This window comes from Sinohyriopsis cumingii, chromosome 1, assembly GCF_028554795.1.
Source record: "Sinohyriopsis cumingii isolate HCF-2022 chromosome 1, ASM2855479v2, whole genome shotgun sequence".
Lineage (NCBI taxonomy): Eukaryota > Metazoa > Mollusca > Bivalvia > Unionida > Unionidae > Sinohyriopsis > Sinohyriopsis cumingii.
In genome coordinates this window covers 60017004-60032963 of record NC_142961.1, presented here as the reverse complement: position 1 = coordinate 60032963, position 15960 = coordinate 60017004, and the positions used below count along the sequence as shown (strand labels likewise).

Genomic DNA, 15960 nt, shown 5'->3' with positions numbered 1-15960 from the left:
CTTCATACTGGGTTGTAGATCACGTTTATTTTGTTGATCGGTATAGGAACTCACGTTTGTTTTGACGTTCCATTTATTAAATTCATGTTTTGAGTTTTTTCTCGTTAATTGTTATTGATAGTTCCATGTTAGGAACTTTATAATTTTCCTTATCTTTTTGTTTATAATGGTGTCAGATTTGTTAATATTTAAATTGCGTTTATAATTAAACATCTTGTAAACGCAGTTGCTTTTGATGTCTTCCCTAATCCAGTCCCAACCCGGCTTCATCCTGTGACAGCCGATATCATTGTGATAGTTGAGAGTGTTGTATTAGCAGATATTTGTTCTAGAAATCCTTGAAATGCACGGGCGGCCATTTATTAGTGTATACCCTTGATTCTAATTGGGGTCTTCCCGAGCCCGAGTGGTAGGGAATTGGGGAGGGGTCTCATAGTAAATTTTAGTCATCGTATCAAATTCACAGAAAGTAATTATACCGTCATTCAACGCCGACGATATCGGCGATGACAATCTAGTGTGCGCATGTGTTGCCATATATAGCAGCTCTGTATAGTCGTGTAATTTATTCGTTGTGAATAGCAGTTTCTTGGTTATGATATTAGCGATGTCAGCAACCCCAGTCATAACAGCCATACCGACTCCCACGACTGGGGCTATCAATTAGGTGACGGATAAGGTGCCGATTAACGTAAGTTTCAGCAACTGCGGCTGACGCAGCGTAAACATCACCGTCAATAACCACAATGCAGTATTTTTTGTTTTTCCGCATATGCGTCTATCATGTCGCTCAGCGATCTTTGCCAATCACGGGCTTGATCTAAACTTTAAGTGGAATCGTAATTTATTGAATAATGTGATGAGGGGGCGGGCATTATGTGTAGTGCTAGCACTCTAATTCATTCTTTAAGTATGAACAAAGTGACCAGCGGAGACACTGATGTTGCAAATTTCAGACACCACCAGTAAATGGTTGCGGTTAAGTTTTGATCATCAGGGTCTAGTATAAATGTTTCTTCCGTGCCTTAATTTAATACGCATGACATAGCCCCTGTAAATATATCGGTCGAATGGTACCATGGATATGTTAACGATCCTAAATTTTGCAGCACTAAAATTGGACAGCCTGTACACACCAGTGACCTCAGCGGTATGTTTGATGGGCGGTTTCGTATGTGGAATACTAATCGCTTTTATTTTTTTCTTCTGTTGATACAAGTTTAGTGTTCGCCACCATTTGATTTCCAAAGAACTCAACGGCGACTCTGTTTATGGTTCTGCGAAACTTTGTAAACTTCTTCGCACGAGAGTATAAGCTGATTTACGATCAGCTAAACCTTCGTTAAGCGTCGTCGCCCGAGTCTGGTTCTCTCAGATTAACAATTGTATTGTTATTCATATTATTTTCATCGTATCGCCGGCCGATTGTACACATTTACCAACAATTTTTATAATCTCATTTATGATAACTGCGATCCATACACTAGAGTCTCGGATTTTCAATCATCAGTAAATACTGGAATATTAGCAGATGTGGCCTAGAGAGAACTGGTCGGATATTATCAGCGAGTTCGCATTGCATGTCATTAACCTGCCGTGCTGTTCATGAGAAAAACCCATTTAATTTCGATAAACCCCGGCAAGAAACGTAAACTCAGAAAGCATATATTTTAGTGGTATATTTTGACAAATCAGCGTCGCCGAGACTAATGTGCTTTTCAACCCTCCTACTTCTAGCGTTGGAAGGTGATCTCCCATAAATATCTACTATATTATAAAAGTTAATCCTGTTTAAATCGATCGCTTGTGTACTTGTGCAGAGCTATTTTTTTGGGTGGGGCAGATGGGGAAGAAGATATTAATTCCTGTCTTGTAGCTTTCTTTAATGCTATTCTAGCAGGAGTTCCAACTGCACCAAATGCAGCAGCTTTTGCAATAGCAGGGAAATATATCTCCCATCTTTACCGCCTTTAATGGCAGCTGCAGAGAGCTCGAGTTGTACACCAGTCGCTAATTGTTTGGCTTTAATAAAGTGTTTGAGCTGACATTCGTTCAGTGACAGTTTATTTGGGCAGTATAATGCCGAGGATTTCAACGTTATTTTAATTTCAGATTTTTTTCGATGTCGATTTATCTTTTTAATCTGACCATGAGTCAGAGTAACATTCATGGGATGAAATGACATTATTATATATATCAACGACGATTCAATCACTGAATGGGAATGAACTTAATGTTTTCCACTGGGTGATGAACCACTTTCATTCGTCCACCGACATCACCAGCCAGCATTGTTTTGTCTGATAATATTACCGCCATTGCCCTGTAATCACCAGGAAGAGGTGGTGTGTCAGGTATAGCAGGTCTTGATTGTTATAGACGAGCTCTAAAGTGTATATCAATGACAGATTGCCTAAATAAATCCAATTGCTCCAGTGAAAAATAATAGCTCGGATACCCCTTTGAGTAATCGCACTGACATATCTGCAACCCATAATCAACTCGATCACCAATTCCGTATGCTGCGTTATCTGCTTTTAGAAGTCTACCTTCTATGTGACTGAATGCTTCAGTAGGCAAAAAATATCTACTTGTATCCTGCACTTGCAGCTCAATTCTCCTACGTTGATCTGGACTTCGTGCATCATACGAATACTATTGATAATTACACATCGATTCATCTTTAAGAAATGGGGCGTCCATGTTAAATGCGGGATTAGATACACGTTTGAACATTATATTATTAATTAATTATTGTCTAACACAAATACCATAGTGTCTTAATCCACTGTGGGTCAAACAACTTCCCACTACTAGAATTGCGTTTATATTTTAGTGGTACGGGTGTACCAGCTAATTCTTTCAACCGTTCATTTGCAGCTTGATTTTCTACTTTACTGACACTGTCTGGCATCACATCAGTGCTTGTAAATGTAAAAGATTGTGGTTTTCGTTTGTGTGTTAATCGTGCTAGTCGTTCCTTGATCGGAGACGATGTTTTACAAGCAACATCACAGACAGTACTAATATTTTTATTACGAACAACAGCACTATCTTTTATTCATAATTGCCTTACAAATGGTATCACATTTGGGGCTATCCTTCTATATAAACCTCGAGTCCATCTCCATAGATCGCTTTATATGCAGGCAATCGTGAATTTATCACACTGACCAGAGTAGATCGATGTTGAGTATTGTGTATGCTCATGTTATTTTTCCTGTCAGTGATCCAATTGTCATCAATCACTGTAATAATCGTCGGCATTTTCATCGATAAGTGACCGATACACATTAATATCCATAGCACCACCAGTAAATAATCGCTGACAAATATCTGCTGCTTCAATGATAATTTCAGGGGAAATATTACCAGCCCGACGACCACCAAAACATATTTATAGTCGATTAACGTCGGCAAGGATGTTTCTTGAACACGGGGTAACAAGACCACTTCCCCTAGTACTGGTACCAGGCCTGGCAAAACCACCTCCAGTGGCACTAGGATCAAGATCAATAATATACGGCTATTCTGCAATGTTGGTCTCGAAGCTGGGGGGGGGGGTCTCTTTCTGCTTCTGCTGTTTCTTTCCTTGCTACAAACTTAGTTTCTACACTTGAATTTTCCCTTTTTTCACTTGGATTATTAAGTTGTTGCATTATTTCTTCTAATCGTTTGTGTCTTGGTTGGGCTTCGTGCTCGATAGAATTGTTTAATATGAAAAATATAAATATTGTCCTGAATCTAATCTTATAATTTATATTGTACGAAGCATACATTAATCCTGTACAGTGAAGCAAATCTCAAAAGTCGTTTCCTGGCCATTTAAACATTTATAAGCTACTCACAAGGTGTTCACTATAATTTAACAGCAATAGTTTAATATAAATTGCTCAAAAACTAAATTGCCCTTGTGATGTTCTTTTTTGATTATATATTCAATCACGTTGAAGCAAGACATTTTTTGTTTCTTCTGATTCTTTCTTATTCGTTTTCATACCAGTAAAGCTAGGTTTTCAATTAAATTACTGGATTTAAAATAGACATTTGCAGGGGGTAGTTGATAACGCCTCAAGAATAATATCATTGCCTTCCTTAGCTGATGCCATTAATTTCATATCAATAGTGTAATGTCTGAAGAAAATGAACAAAGAATTTGAATATTAGTCATTTCCGTTCTTGAGTATCCGTGATTAAGAAATGTACTATTGATTGCTATTTCCATCTATTGAAATTATATATGTAAAATACACGAAATATAACAAGACTGTGAATGTTGTATTTGATTGTTAAATTACCCCCACCCAATGTTTACTTTGATTTATATCAGAAATCGTCTGCATCAACTCCATTCAATACTAATTTATGTTATTTAAACATCAACAGGATTAAAAAACATATTTTGATATCATTGTTAGAAGTAACAATAAATTATTGACAATACCAATCTTTGCGATTTCGGTCAATGTAATTCAATTTTGATACTTAGGATGAGCATGACTTTGAATTCCCTTTGGAAATATGCCATTGGCTTGTAAAAGTCAACTTACAAAATTGTATCGACCAATGCTCAGTCAGACTTCTTACATCCCGATTTATTAAAATTGTGGACTCAAAATGTGACAGAATAAGTATTAGAATGACCGTATCACCGGTTAGAGCACGCAAAGCTCTACACTCATGAGATAGTCAGAGGATAGATTCAATGTTAGTTTTGTACTGTGTAAATGACAAAAGTAAATGTTTAGTTCTTCTACCTTCGGTCACTCATGAAATCTGTTTTAAAACTGTTGATCGTATTAATCAGATCAAACTCATATAATATTAGTATGAGGAAGCAGGTGGATAATGTTGAATATCATGAGGCAACAGAAAGCAGATACAGAACGGTACTTTTTATGATTACATGATTATATATATATATATATATATATATATATATATATATATATATATATATATATATATATATATATATATATATATATATATATATATATATATTTATATATATATATATATATATACATTGATAGCTATATATAATATATATATACATTTATATATATATATTTATATATATATATATATATATATATATATATAGAGAGAGAGAGAGAGAGAGAGAGAGAGAGAGAGATAGAAAGATAGATAGGGAGATAGAGAAAGAGAGATAGATAGATAGAGAGAGATAGAAAGATAGAAAGATAGAAAGAGAGAGAGATAGAAAGATAGAAACATAGATAGAGAGAGATATAAAGATAGAAAGATAGAAAGATAGAGAGAGAGATAGAAAGATAGAAAGATAGAAAGATAGAGAGAGAGATAGAAAGATAGATAGAGAGAGAGAGATAGAAAGATAGAAAGATAGATAGAGAGAGATAGAAAGATAGAAACATAGATAGAGAGATAGAGAGATATACAAAGATAGAAAGATAGATAGAGAGATACAAAGATAGAAAGATAGATAGAGAGATACAAAGATAGAAAGAAAGATAGAGAGAGAGATAGAAAGATAGAGAGAGATAGAAAGATAGAGAGAGAGATAGAAAGATAGAAAGATAGAGAGAGAGATAGAAAGATAGAAAGATAGAGAGAGAGAGATAGAAAGATAGAAAGATAGAGAGAGAGATAGAAAGATAGAAAGATAGAGAGATAGATAGAAAGATAGAAAGATAGAGACAGAGATAGAAAGATAGAAAGATAGAGAGAGAGAGAGATAGAAAGATAGAGAGATAGAGAGAGAGAGAGATAGAAAGATAGAGATAGAGAGAGAGATAGAAAGACAGAGAGATAGAGAGAGAGATAGAAAGATAGAGAGAGAGATAGAAAGATAGAAAGAGAGAGAGAGATAGAAAGATAGAAAGAGAGAGATAGAAAGATAGAAAGAGAGAGAGATAGAAAGAGAGAAAGAGAGACAGATAGAAAGATAGAAAGAGAGAGATAGAAAGAGAGAAAGATAGAAAGAGAGAGATAGATAGAAAGATGGAAAGAGAGAGGTAGAGATAGAAAGAGAGAAAGAGAGAGGTAGAGATAGAAAGATAGAAAGAAAGAGGTAGAGATAGAAAGATAGAAAGAGAGAGGTAGAGATAGAAAGATAGAAAGAGAGGTAGAGATAGAAAGATAGAAAGAGAGGTAGAGATAGAAAGATAGAAAGAGAGGTAGAGATAGAAAGATAGAAAGAGAGAGAGATAGAAAGATAGAAAGAGAGAGAGATATAAAGATAGAAAGAGAGAGAGATAGAAAGATAGAAAGAGAGAGATACAAAGAGAGAAAGATAGAAAGAGAGAGATAGATAGAAAGATGGAAAGAGAGAGGTAGAGATAGAAAGAGAGAAAGAGAGAGGTAGAGATAGAAAGATAGAAAGAAAGAGGTAGAGATAGAAAGATAGAAAGAGAGAGGTAGAGATAGAAAGATAGAAAGAGAGGTAGAGATAGAAAGATAGAAAGAGAGGTAGAGATAGAAAGATAGAAAGAGAGGTAGAGATAGAAAGATAGAAAGAGAGAGAGATAGAAAGATAGAAAGAGAGAGAGATAGAAAGATAGAAAGAGAGAGAGATATAAAGATAGAAAGAGAGAGAGATAGAAAGATTGAAAGAGAGAGAGATAGAAAGATAGAAAGAGAGAGAGAGATCGAAAGATAGAAACAGAGAGAGAGATAGAAAGATAGAAAGAGAGAGAGATAGAAAGATAGAAAGAGAGAGAGATACGAAGATAGAAAGAGAGAGAGAGATACAAAGACAGAAAGAGAGAGAGATAGAAAGATAGAAAGAGAGAGAGATAGAAAGATAGAAAGAGAGAGAGATACGAAGATAGAAAGAGAGAGAGAGATACAAAGACAGAAAGAGAGAGAGATAGAAAAATAGAAAGAGAGAGAGATAGAGAGAAAGATAGAAAGAGAGAGAGAGATGGAAAGATAGAAAAAGAGAGAGATAGAAAGATAGAAAGAGAGACAGAGAGAGAGATAGAAAGATAGAAAGAGAGAGAGAGAAAGATAGAAAGAGAGAGAGATAGAAATATAGAAAGAGGGAGAGATAGAAAGATAGAAAGAGAGAGAGATAGAAAGATAGAAAGATAGAGAGATAGAAAAAGAGAAAGAGAGAGAGCGATAGAAAGAGAGAAAGAGAGAGATAGAAAGAGAGAAAGATAGAGAGAGATAGAAAGAGAGAGAGATAGAAAGAGGGAGAGAGAAAGATAGAAAGGTAGAGAGAGAAAGATAGAAAGATAGAGAGAGAAAGATAGAGAGAGAGAGAGAAAGAAAGATAGAAAGAGAGAGAGAGAGATAGAATGATAGAAAGAGAGAGATACAAAGATAGAAAGAGAGAGAGAGATAGAAAGACAGAAAGATAGAAAGAGAGAGAGCGGTAGAAGGATAGAAAGAGAGAGCGAGAGATAGAAAGATAGAAAGAGAGAGAGAGATAGAAAGATAGAAAGAGAGAGAGATAGGAAGAGAGAGAGATAGAAAAATAGAAAGAGAGAGAGATAGAAAGATAGAAAGAGAGAGAGATAGAAAGATAGAAAGAGAGAGATAGAAAGATAGAAAGAGAGAGATAGATAGAAAGATGAAAAGAGAGAGGTAGAGATAGAAAGAGAGAAAGAGAGGTAGAGATAGAAAGATAGAAAGAGACAGGTAGAGATAGAAAGATAGAAAGAGAGAGGTAGAGATAGAAAGATAGAAAGGGAGAGATAGAAAGATAGAAAGAGAGAGAGATAGAATGATAGAAAGAGAGAGAGAGATAGAAATATACAAAAAGAGAGAGATAGAAAGCTTGAAAGATAAAGAGAGAGAAAGGTAGAAAGAGAGAGAGAAAGATAGAAAGAGAGAGAGAGAAAGAAAGATAGAAAGAGAGAGAGATTGAAAGATAGAAAGAGAGAGAGATAGAATGATAGAAAGAGAGAGAGAGAGATACAAAGATAGAAAGAGAGAGAGAGATAGAAAGATAGAAAGATAGAAAGAGAGAGAGCGGTAGAAAGATAGAAAGAGAGAGAGAGATCGAAAGATAGAAAGAGAGAGAGCTAGAAAGATAGAAGGAGAGAGATAGAAAGATAGAAAGAGAGTGAGATAGAAAGAGAGAGAGATAGAAAGATAGAAAGAGAGAGAGAGATAGTAAGATTGATATAGAGAGATAGAAAGATAGATATAGAGAGATGGAAAGATAGAGAGAGAGACAGATAGAAAGATAGATAGAGAGAGTGAGAGATAGAAAGATAGATAGAAATAGAGAGAGATTGAAAGAGAGATAGAGATAGAGTGAGAGATAGAAAGATAGATAGAGATAGAGAGATAGAAAGATAGATAGAGATAGAGAGATAGAAAGATAGATAGAGATAGAGAGAGGGAGAGATGGAAAGATATATAGGGAGATAGAGAGATAGGAAGATAGATAGAGAGATAGGAAGATAGATAGAGAGATAGAAAGATAGATAGAGAGATAGAAAGATAGATAGAGAGATAGAAAGATAGAAAGATGGATAGAGAGATAGAAAGATAGTACGATAGATAGAGAGATAGAAAGATAGAAAGATAGATAGAGAGGTTGAAAGATAGATAGGGAGATAGAGAGATAGAAAGACAGATAGGGATATATAGAGAGAAATAAATAGAGAGAGATAGGAAGATAGATGATGATGATGATGATGATACTCTTTTATTCCTCCATTTTCTGAAGATTTTAAGACAGAAAAGAAATGCATTCAAATAGATAGAATCACAAAAATAGTGGATTCGTTGCTTATTAAATTATTTCCAATAGCAAACGAATAAATAAATTAAAATCATTACTAAACTAGATAGATATATATATATATACAATAGAACATTTGAAAATGTATCTTCACAGCAAAAATAGTTAGTTTCCTAATCGCTTTGCAATCCAGTACTAGTATTTCTTTCCTTATATTCTGAGTGAGTTCTCTATTGAATCGAATACATAATATCCTTTATCTTAATGAAATACTTGGTAGATAGTCTGATCATATTTATCCATGCCTCAAATTCTAAACGTTCCGATATATCATTTAAACCACCAAGTAGTATGATCAGTATAACATCATCGATCTGATCACAGAAATCACGGTAAATCACTGGAGGCATATACGAAAACAGACTAGAGAAAGAGAGAGAGAGATAGAAAGATAGATAGAGATAGAGAGAAATAGAGATAGAAAGATATAAAGCTAGAAAGATAGATAGAGAGAGAGACAGAAAGATAGAAAGAAAGATAGAGAGAGAGATAGAAAGATAGATAGATAGAGAGAGAGATAGAAAGATAGATAGATAGAGGGAGAGATAGAAAGATAGATAGAGAGAGAGATAGAAAGAGAGAGAGAGAGATAGAAAGATAGATAGATAGAGAGAGATAGAAAGATAGATAGATAGAGAGAGAGATAGAAAGATAGATGGATAGAGAGATAGAAAGATAGAGAGAGAGATAGAAAGATAGATAGATGGAGAGAGATAGAAAGATAGAAAGATAGATAGAGAGAGATAGAAAGATAGAGAGATAGATAGAGATAGAAAGATAGAGAGATTTATAGAGAGAGATAGAAAGATAGATAGATAGATAGAGATAGAGATAGATAGATAGAGAGAGAGATAGAAAGATAGAGAGATAGATAGAGAGAGAGAAAGATAGAAAGATACAGACAGAGGGATAGATATAGAGAGAGATAGATAGAGAGAGATGGAAAGAGAGATAGATAGAGAGAGAGAGAGATAGAAAGATAGATAGAGAGATAGAGATAGATAGATAGAGAGAGATAGAAAGATAGAGAGATAGATAGAGAGAGATAGAAGATAGAGAGATAGATAGAGAGAGAGAGAAAGATAGAAAGATACAGATAGAGGGATAGATATAGAGAGAGATAGATAGAGAGAGATGGAAAGAGAGATAGATAGAGATAGAAAGATAGAGAGAGAGAGAGATAGAAAGATAGATAGAGACATAGAAAGATAGAGAGAGAGATAGAAAGATAGATAGATAGAGAGAGAGATAGAGAGACAGAAAGATAGAGAGAGAGAGAGATAGAAAAATAGAGAGATATCAAGATAGATAGATAGAGAGAAAGATATATATGTATGTATATATATATATATATATATATATATATATATATATATATATAAAGATAGAGAGAGATATATATAATGATAGATAGAGAAAGATATATAAAGTTAGATAGATAGAAAAAGAGAGAGATATAAAGATAGATAGATAGAGAGAGATAGAGAGAGAGAGGTAAAGATAGATAAATAGATATATATATATATATAAAGATAGAGAGAGAGATAAAGAAAGATAGAGAGAGATATGGAAAGATAGAGAGAGATATAAAGATAGATAGATAGAGAGAGAGAGATGCATATATACGTAGATAGAGAGAGAGATATAAAGATAGATAGATTGAGAGAGACAGATAAAGATAGAGAGAGAGATACAGATTCATAGATAGAGAGAAAGAGAGAGATAAAGATAGATAGATAGAGATAATGATAGATAGATAGAGAGGGATAAAGATAGATAGATATATAGAGAGAGATAAAGATAGATAGAGAAAGATATACATAAAGATAGATAGCTAGAAAGATATACATAAAGATAGATAGCTAGAAAGATATTTAAAGATAGACAGATAGATAGAGAGATATAAAAATAGATAGATAGAGAGAGAGACATAAAGATAGAAAGAGAGAGATATAAAGATCGATAGATATAGAGATATATAAAGATAGATAGAGAGAGAGATATAGAGATAGATAGAGAGAGATATAAAGATACATAGATAGAGAGAGATATTAAGATGGATAGATAGAGACAGAGATATAAAGGTAGATAGAGAGAGAGAGCTATAAAGATATATATATATATATATATATATATATATATATATATATATATATATATATATATATATATATAAAGATAGATAGAGAGAGATATAAAGATAGATAGACAGATGGAGAGAGAGATATGAAAATAGATAGATAGAGAGAGAGATATAAAGGTAGATAGATAGAGAGAGAGATTAAAGACAGATAGATAGATAGATAGAGAGATATAAAGATAGGTAGATAGATAGAAAGAGGGAGATATAAAGATAGATAGAGAGATATATAAAGATAGATATATAGAGAGAGAAAGATATAATGATAGATTTATAGATAGATAGATAGATAGAGAGAGATATAAAGATAGATAGATAGACAGAGAGACATAAAGATAGGTAGATAGATATATAGAGAGAGATAAAGATATATATATATATATATATATATATATATATATATATATATATATATATATATATATATATATATATAAATAGATAAATAGATAGATAAATATATAATTATAGATAGATAGAGATATAAATATAGATAGATAGATATATAAATATAGATAGAGATATAAATATTGATAGATAGAGATATAAATATAGATAGAGATATAAATATAGATAGATAGATAGATAGAGATAGAGATAGATAGATAGATAGATAGATAGATAGAGATATTAATATGGATAGATAATTAGAGATATAAATATAGATAGATGGATATATAGATAGAGATATAAATAGGGATAGATAGATAGATGGATAGATGGATAGAGATATAAATATAGATAGATAGATGGATGGATAGATAGATAGATAGATAGAGATATAAATATAGATAGATAGATAGAGATATAAATATAGATAGATAGATGGATATATAGATAGAGATATAAATAGGGATAGATAGATAGATGGATAGATAGATAGAGATAAATATAGATAGATAGATGGAGATAGAAATATAGATAGATAGATAGAGATATAAATATAGATAGATAGATAGATAGATAGATAGATAGATAGATAGATAGATAGATAGAGATATAAATATAGATAGATTGATAGAGATATAAATATAGATAGATAGATAGATAGAGATAGAGATAGATAGATAGAGATATAATTATAGATAGATAGATAGATAGATAGATAGATAGATAGAGATATAAATATAGATAGATTGATAGAGATATAAATATAGATAGATAGATAAGGATATAAATATAGATAGATAGATAGAGATATAAATATAGATAGATTGATAGATGAAGATATAAATATAGATAGATAGATAGAGGTAGAAGTATAGATAGATAGATAGATAGAGATATAAATATAGATATATTATATTCATATATATATATATATATATATATATATATATATATATATATATATATATATATATATATATATATATATATATATATATATATATATCTATATATATATATATATATATATATATATAATTCATATTCATTACAACAATCTAAATTAAATACATTTATGTTTGATGTATTTTATTCTTTAATGGAGACTGTAAATATATGCTTTCATTTGGAATGTTACCATTAATGCCAATTTACTAACAGGACCGATTGTTGCTATAGCTTCGGAAACCTATGTAAAAGGCTTAGAAAAACATCGGTTGACACGTTTCACCTACAAAATTGTCTCAAAAGCAGTTTGTTATAAGGCTCAAAAGAACATTCATTCATATGGTCTACGTGAATAATGTTCTGAAACACTTCGTGCATTGAAAGAAACGTTCGTCGAAAGTTTCGCCCACACAATACTCTGATATGCACTTCTAGGCTCAAAAGAACAACTGTTGGCACATTTCACCCAAATAATGTTTGTACAGCACGTCGCTTGGTGGTTTAAAAGAGCATTTGTTGAAACAATTTATCTATAGTATGTAAAGAAAGTTAAATACTCGTCACTTAAAAAGGGCTCCTGTTATACAGTTCAGCTACAGAATAGTCTGAAAGACATCGGCTCAAAAGAACATTGTTTGACTCTGCTCACCTATGGAATGTTCTAATATATACACTTTATCCGTGTCAACAGTTTTACATTTTTTTGTATTAAAAGCGAAACGCTTTGCAAACCTTATGCCTAAAATGTGTTCTGCTTTTTAAAACAACTTACGGTAATGCTCTTCTATTGTTCTTCATGACCATCACGCGGAGATCTTCTAATACGGGTCGAATAAAGATTGGAATTCCTAACTACATTAATTCGACGCATAGAAAATGCTGTATTTAAACTAGAGGAATGCACATGTTTGGTTTAGCTGGTTAAAATAATGTTTGATTTCAATTATATGGAACCAATGTCGCGTTTTGCAATCATTACACACAAATATAAAAATGTATCGATCAGAAAACATGAGTGTGTCTCACTAAAATGAAACTGAAATGACATTATCTAGAAAGTATGACAATATTTTCAGCACAACTAATTATAGACCTTTTTGATTTTGTCTTATCTCTTTTCATATTTCTATTCAGCGCAGATATTTACAAGCAACTTTGATACAAAATATCCTGAAATACCTGTTTCCCAAATAAGCGCTAATGATTTGGGTAATGAAACGTTTACACTGAACACACTAAGACGTTTTCCGAATACACAGTTTAAACGAATACACCGATAAATTCGAAAGGTTTATTTCAACACTTTTACCCACCCAACAATGTTTTATTCCAGTTTAAAAAAAATAAACATATAAAATGACGATTATCATTATGTGTATGGTGTCATTGAAAATTTACACTTTAAATCACTTCTAGATTTATGCGATTGTTACATAACGACATAGGCATTGATGTCATCTAATAATTTTGAGGATTTAGGAAGCCATACTTGAAATACATATACTGTTCTGCTTAATTTTCTATTACAAATACTCCAAAATTCTATTGACCATTTTTTGTTCATATTCACGTGCAATTCGTGCTTGAGTACAGCCTTTCCGCCACTGTGATACTATTTTAATGTCTTTGATTGTATTTGGATTTCATTTTCATTTCCTTTCTGACATCAGTTCGTATATGCTTAATTTTAAATATTTTGTAGTTTGTTGTATCTTCATTTCCTTTGTTTAATTTCAATCAGTAATATATATATATATATATATATATATATATATATATATATATATATATATATATATATATATATATATATATATATATATATATATATATATATATATATATATATATATATATATATATATATACATTTGAACTGCTAAATTGTTCATTGCATTGTTGTTTCTATTTCAGTAGCACATGTTTGTTACCGCTAATTTTTTTTAAGGCAAATACAATATTTGCAGCAATTTAGTCTTATGAAGATAACTCTTGTTTGTAAGACAGCTCGCATTATCTCCCTCCTTTTAGTTATAAAGTCTTCCTGAAACTTGATCACCTAAATTTAATTGCCTGACTTTAATTTGTATTCAATTAATTTGTTCTAAATGAATTATTTATCAGGTAGCAAAACTGAAGTAACAAGACTTCATTTTGATGTTTTTGCTTGCTTTATACGGGGCACTGTTAGTTGATTTGTAATTGGTGTGAGTATTTATCTTATTTAGATCTGGTACAACGTTGAAACAATTTTCGGCTTGATTTTGAGTGAAATACTTCAACAGTCAAGCCTTATTGGTGTTCTGCTAAGCCTTTCCGGGAAACAGCAAATCTCTAAGTTTAACGTTACGAACCCCCTTTCTCTTCATAAAACTTTTTTTCTTCAGATGTTATTTATTTCAATATCGTTTTAAAATTAATGCGTGTGCCACCTCTGTCCCGTTCCCACTCTCACAGCACAGCAGTTTGTTTATACGATATACACCACCGTTAAAACGTATTTGTAATGCTTGCCTGTACAATTTGTATCCATGAATTTTACATTTGCCCTTCGGTATGAATATATTTCTCATCGCTTGTGTGATATATTCCTTGACTAATTCATATTTATATAAATGTAACTTCTATATTTTTGTTTCGGAAGTCATTAAAACGGAACCAAAAATATTCAGATTGTACGTATCCTTCATAAAGTGTAGTTTTCCGTGGTTTTAAGAAAACAACAGGACACCATACAAATTCTTACTTTTTCGTTTCATGAAAGTGTCATCTTCCTGAAATGCTTTAAGTTGTACCAGCGTTATAAGATTAATGTCAAATTTTGTCATTCCTACTCTCCTACAAAGGCTAAAAAGACATTGAAAGGAAAGTTAATGTTAATTAGATTTTCTGTCAATACTTGCATGACTCAGTCCTCTACTGTTTTTAGTTCTTCGGCTTGAATCCACTGACAAGAGACAGCAACGATAACGTCGACGGCGTTTATGATGATGAAGATTACCTTTAAAGTAATAATAAACAGAGGTTTATAAAACTTTTCTGCTCTTTATTACAGCAAAATTCAGACAGGAGTTTCGTTCTGCAATCCGCACATGTCGGAGTCCGTGCCGGAGAAGAGCAAAGGTTCCAGTCACTATTTATAACTATCGTGGGCACCGAAGTTTTCAGCTGAACAGAACCACGGAAAGGTACTCAATGAACACTCTCACGTCAAGACAGCAGGTGAACCTTAATTCTCTGAAATCCAAGAAAACTGCATCTTTGGATAAAACGTAAAGGTCATTTACAATGATCATGCCCTGCAAAGATTAAAACAGATACAATCTACATTACGTTCGCAAATGTTAGAAATTTACTCAATGTAAAGAGACTGAGGGAACAAATATTTTGTCTTATATTCAAAGGGAATCGAAAGATTGTTTTGTTTTAAATGTAATAATGCATATATAAGCATACATTTCCATTGTTGAAAATATGTGTATCATCAGCTGATTCTAATAATAATATACGAAGAACACTTTCCCTTTAAAGCACTTTGCCGTCATGTTGAATAGTCCATGAGATATTTCATGTCGGAATTTGCCGTTACGTATAAATTTCTTACAAAGGTGATCCATCAAAGATTTCAGTAATAGCTTAAATATATCGTCCAAACCAGCTTTTTGTTCTACTTATCGACAGGTAGATTCCCAACCGTGAAATGAAAAATTTGTATCCCTGCTTTTTAAAGACTTCCATT

At 32.3% G+C, this 15960-nt stretch overlaps 1 protein-coding gene across 1 annotated transcript in view; it reads left to right on the top strand.

Moving 5' to 3' along the window:
* LOC149806948 (orexin receptor type 2-like) overlaps positions 1-15630 on the top strand; it is a 155839-nt gene extending 140209 nt beyond the window's left edge. Inside the window, exon 6 of the mRNA XM_089940471.1 lies at positions 15277-15630. Coding sequence (XP_089796597.1) covers positions 15277-15497 — 221 coding nt within the window. The 3' untranslated portion in view covers positions 15498-15630. The remainder of the gene's footprint in view (positions 1-15276) is intronic.
* Positions 15631-15960: the final 330 nt, after the last annotated feature.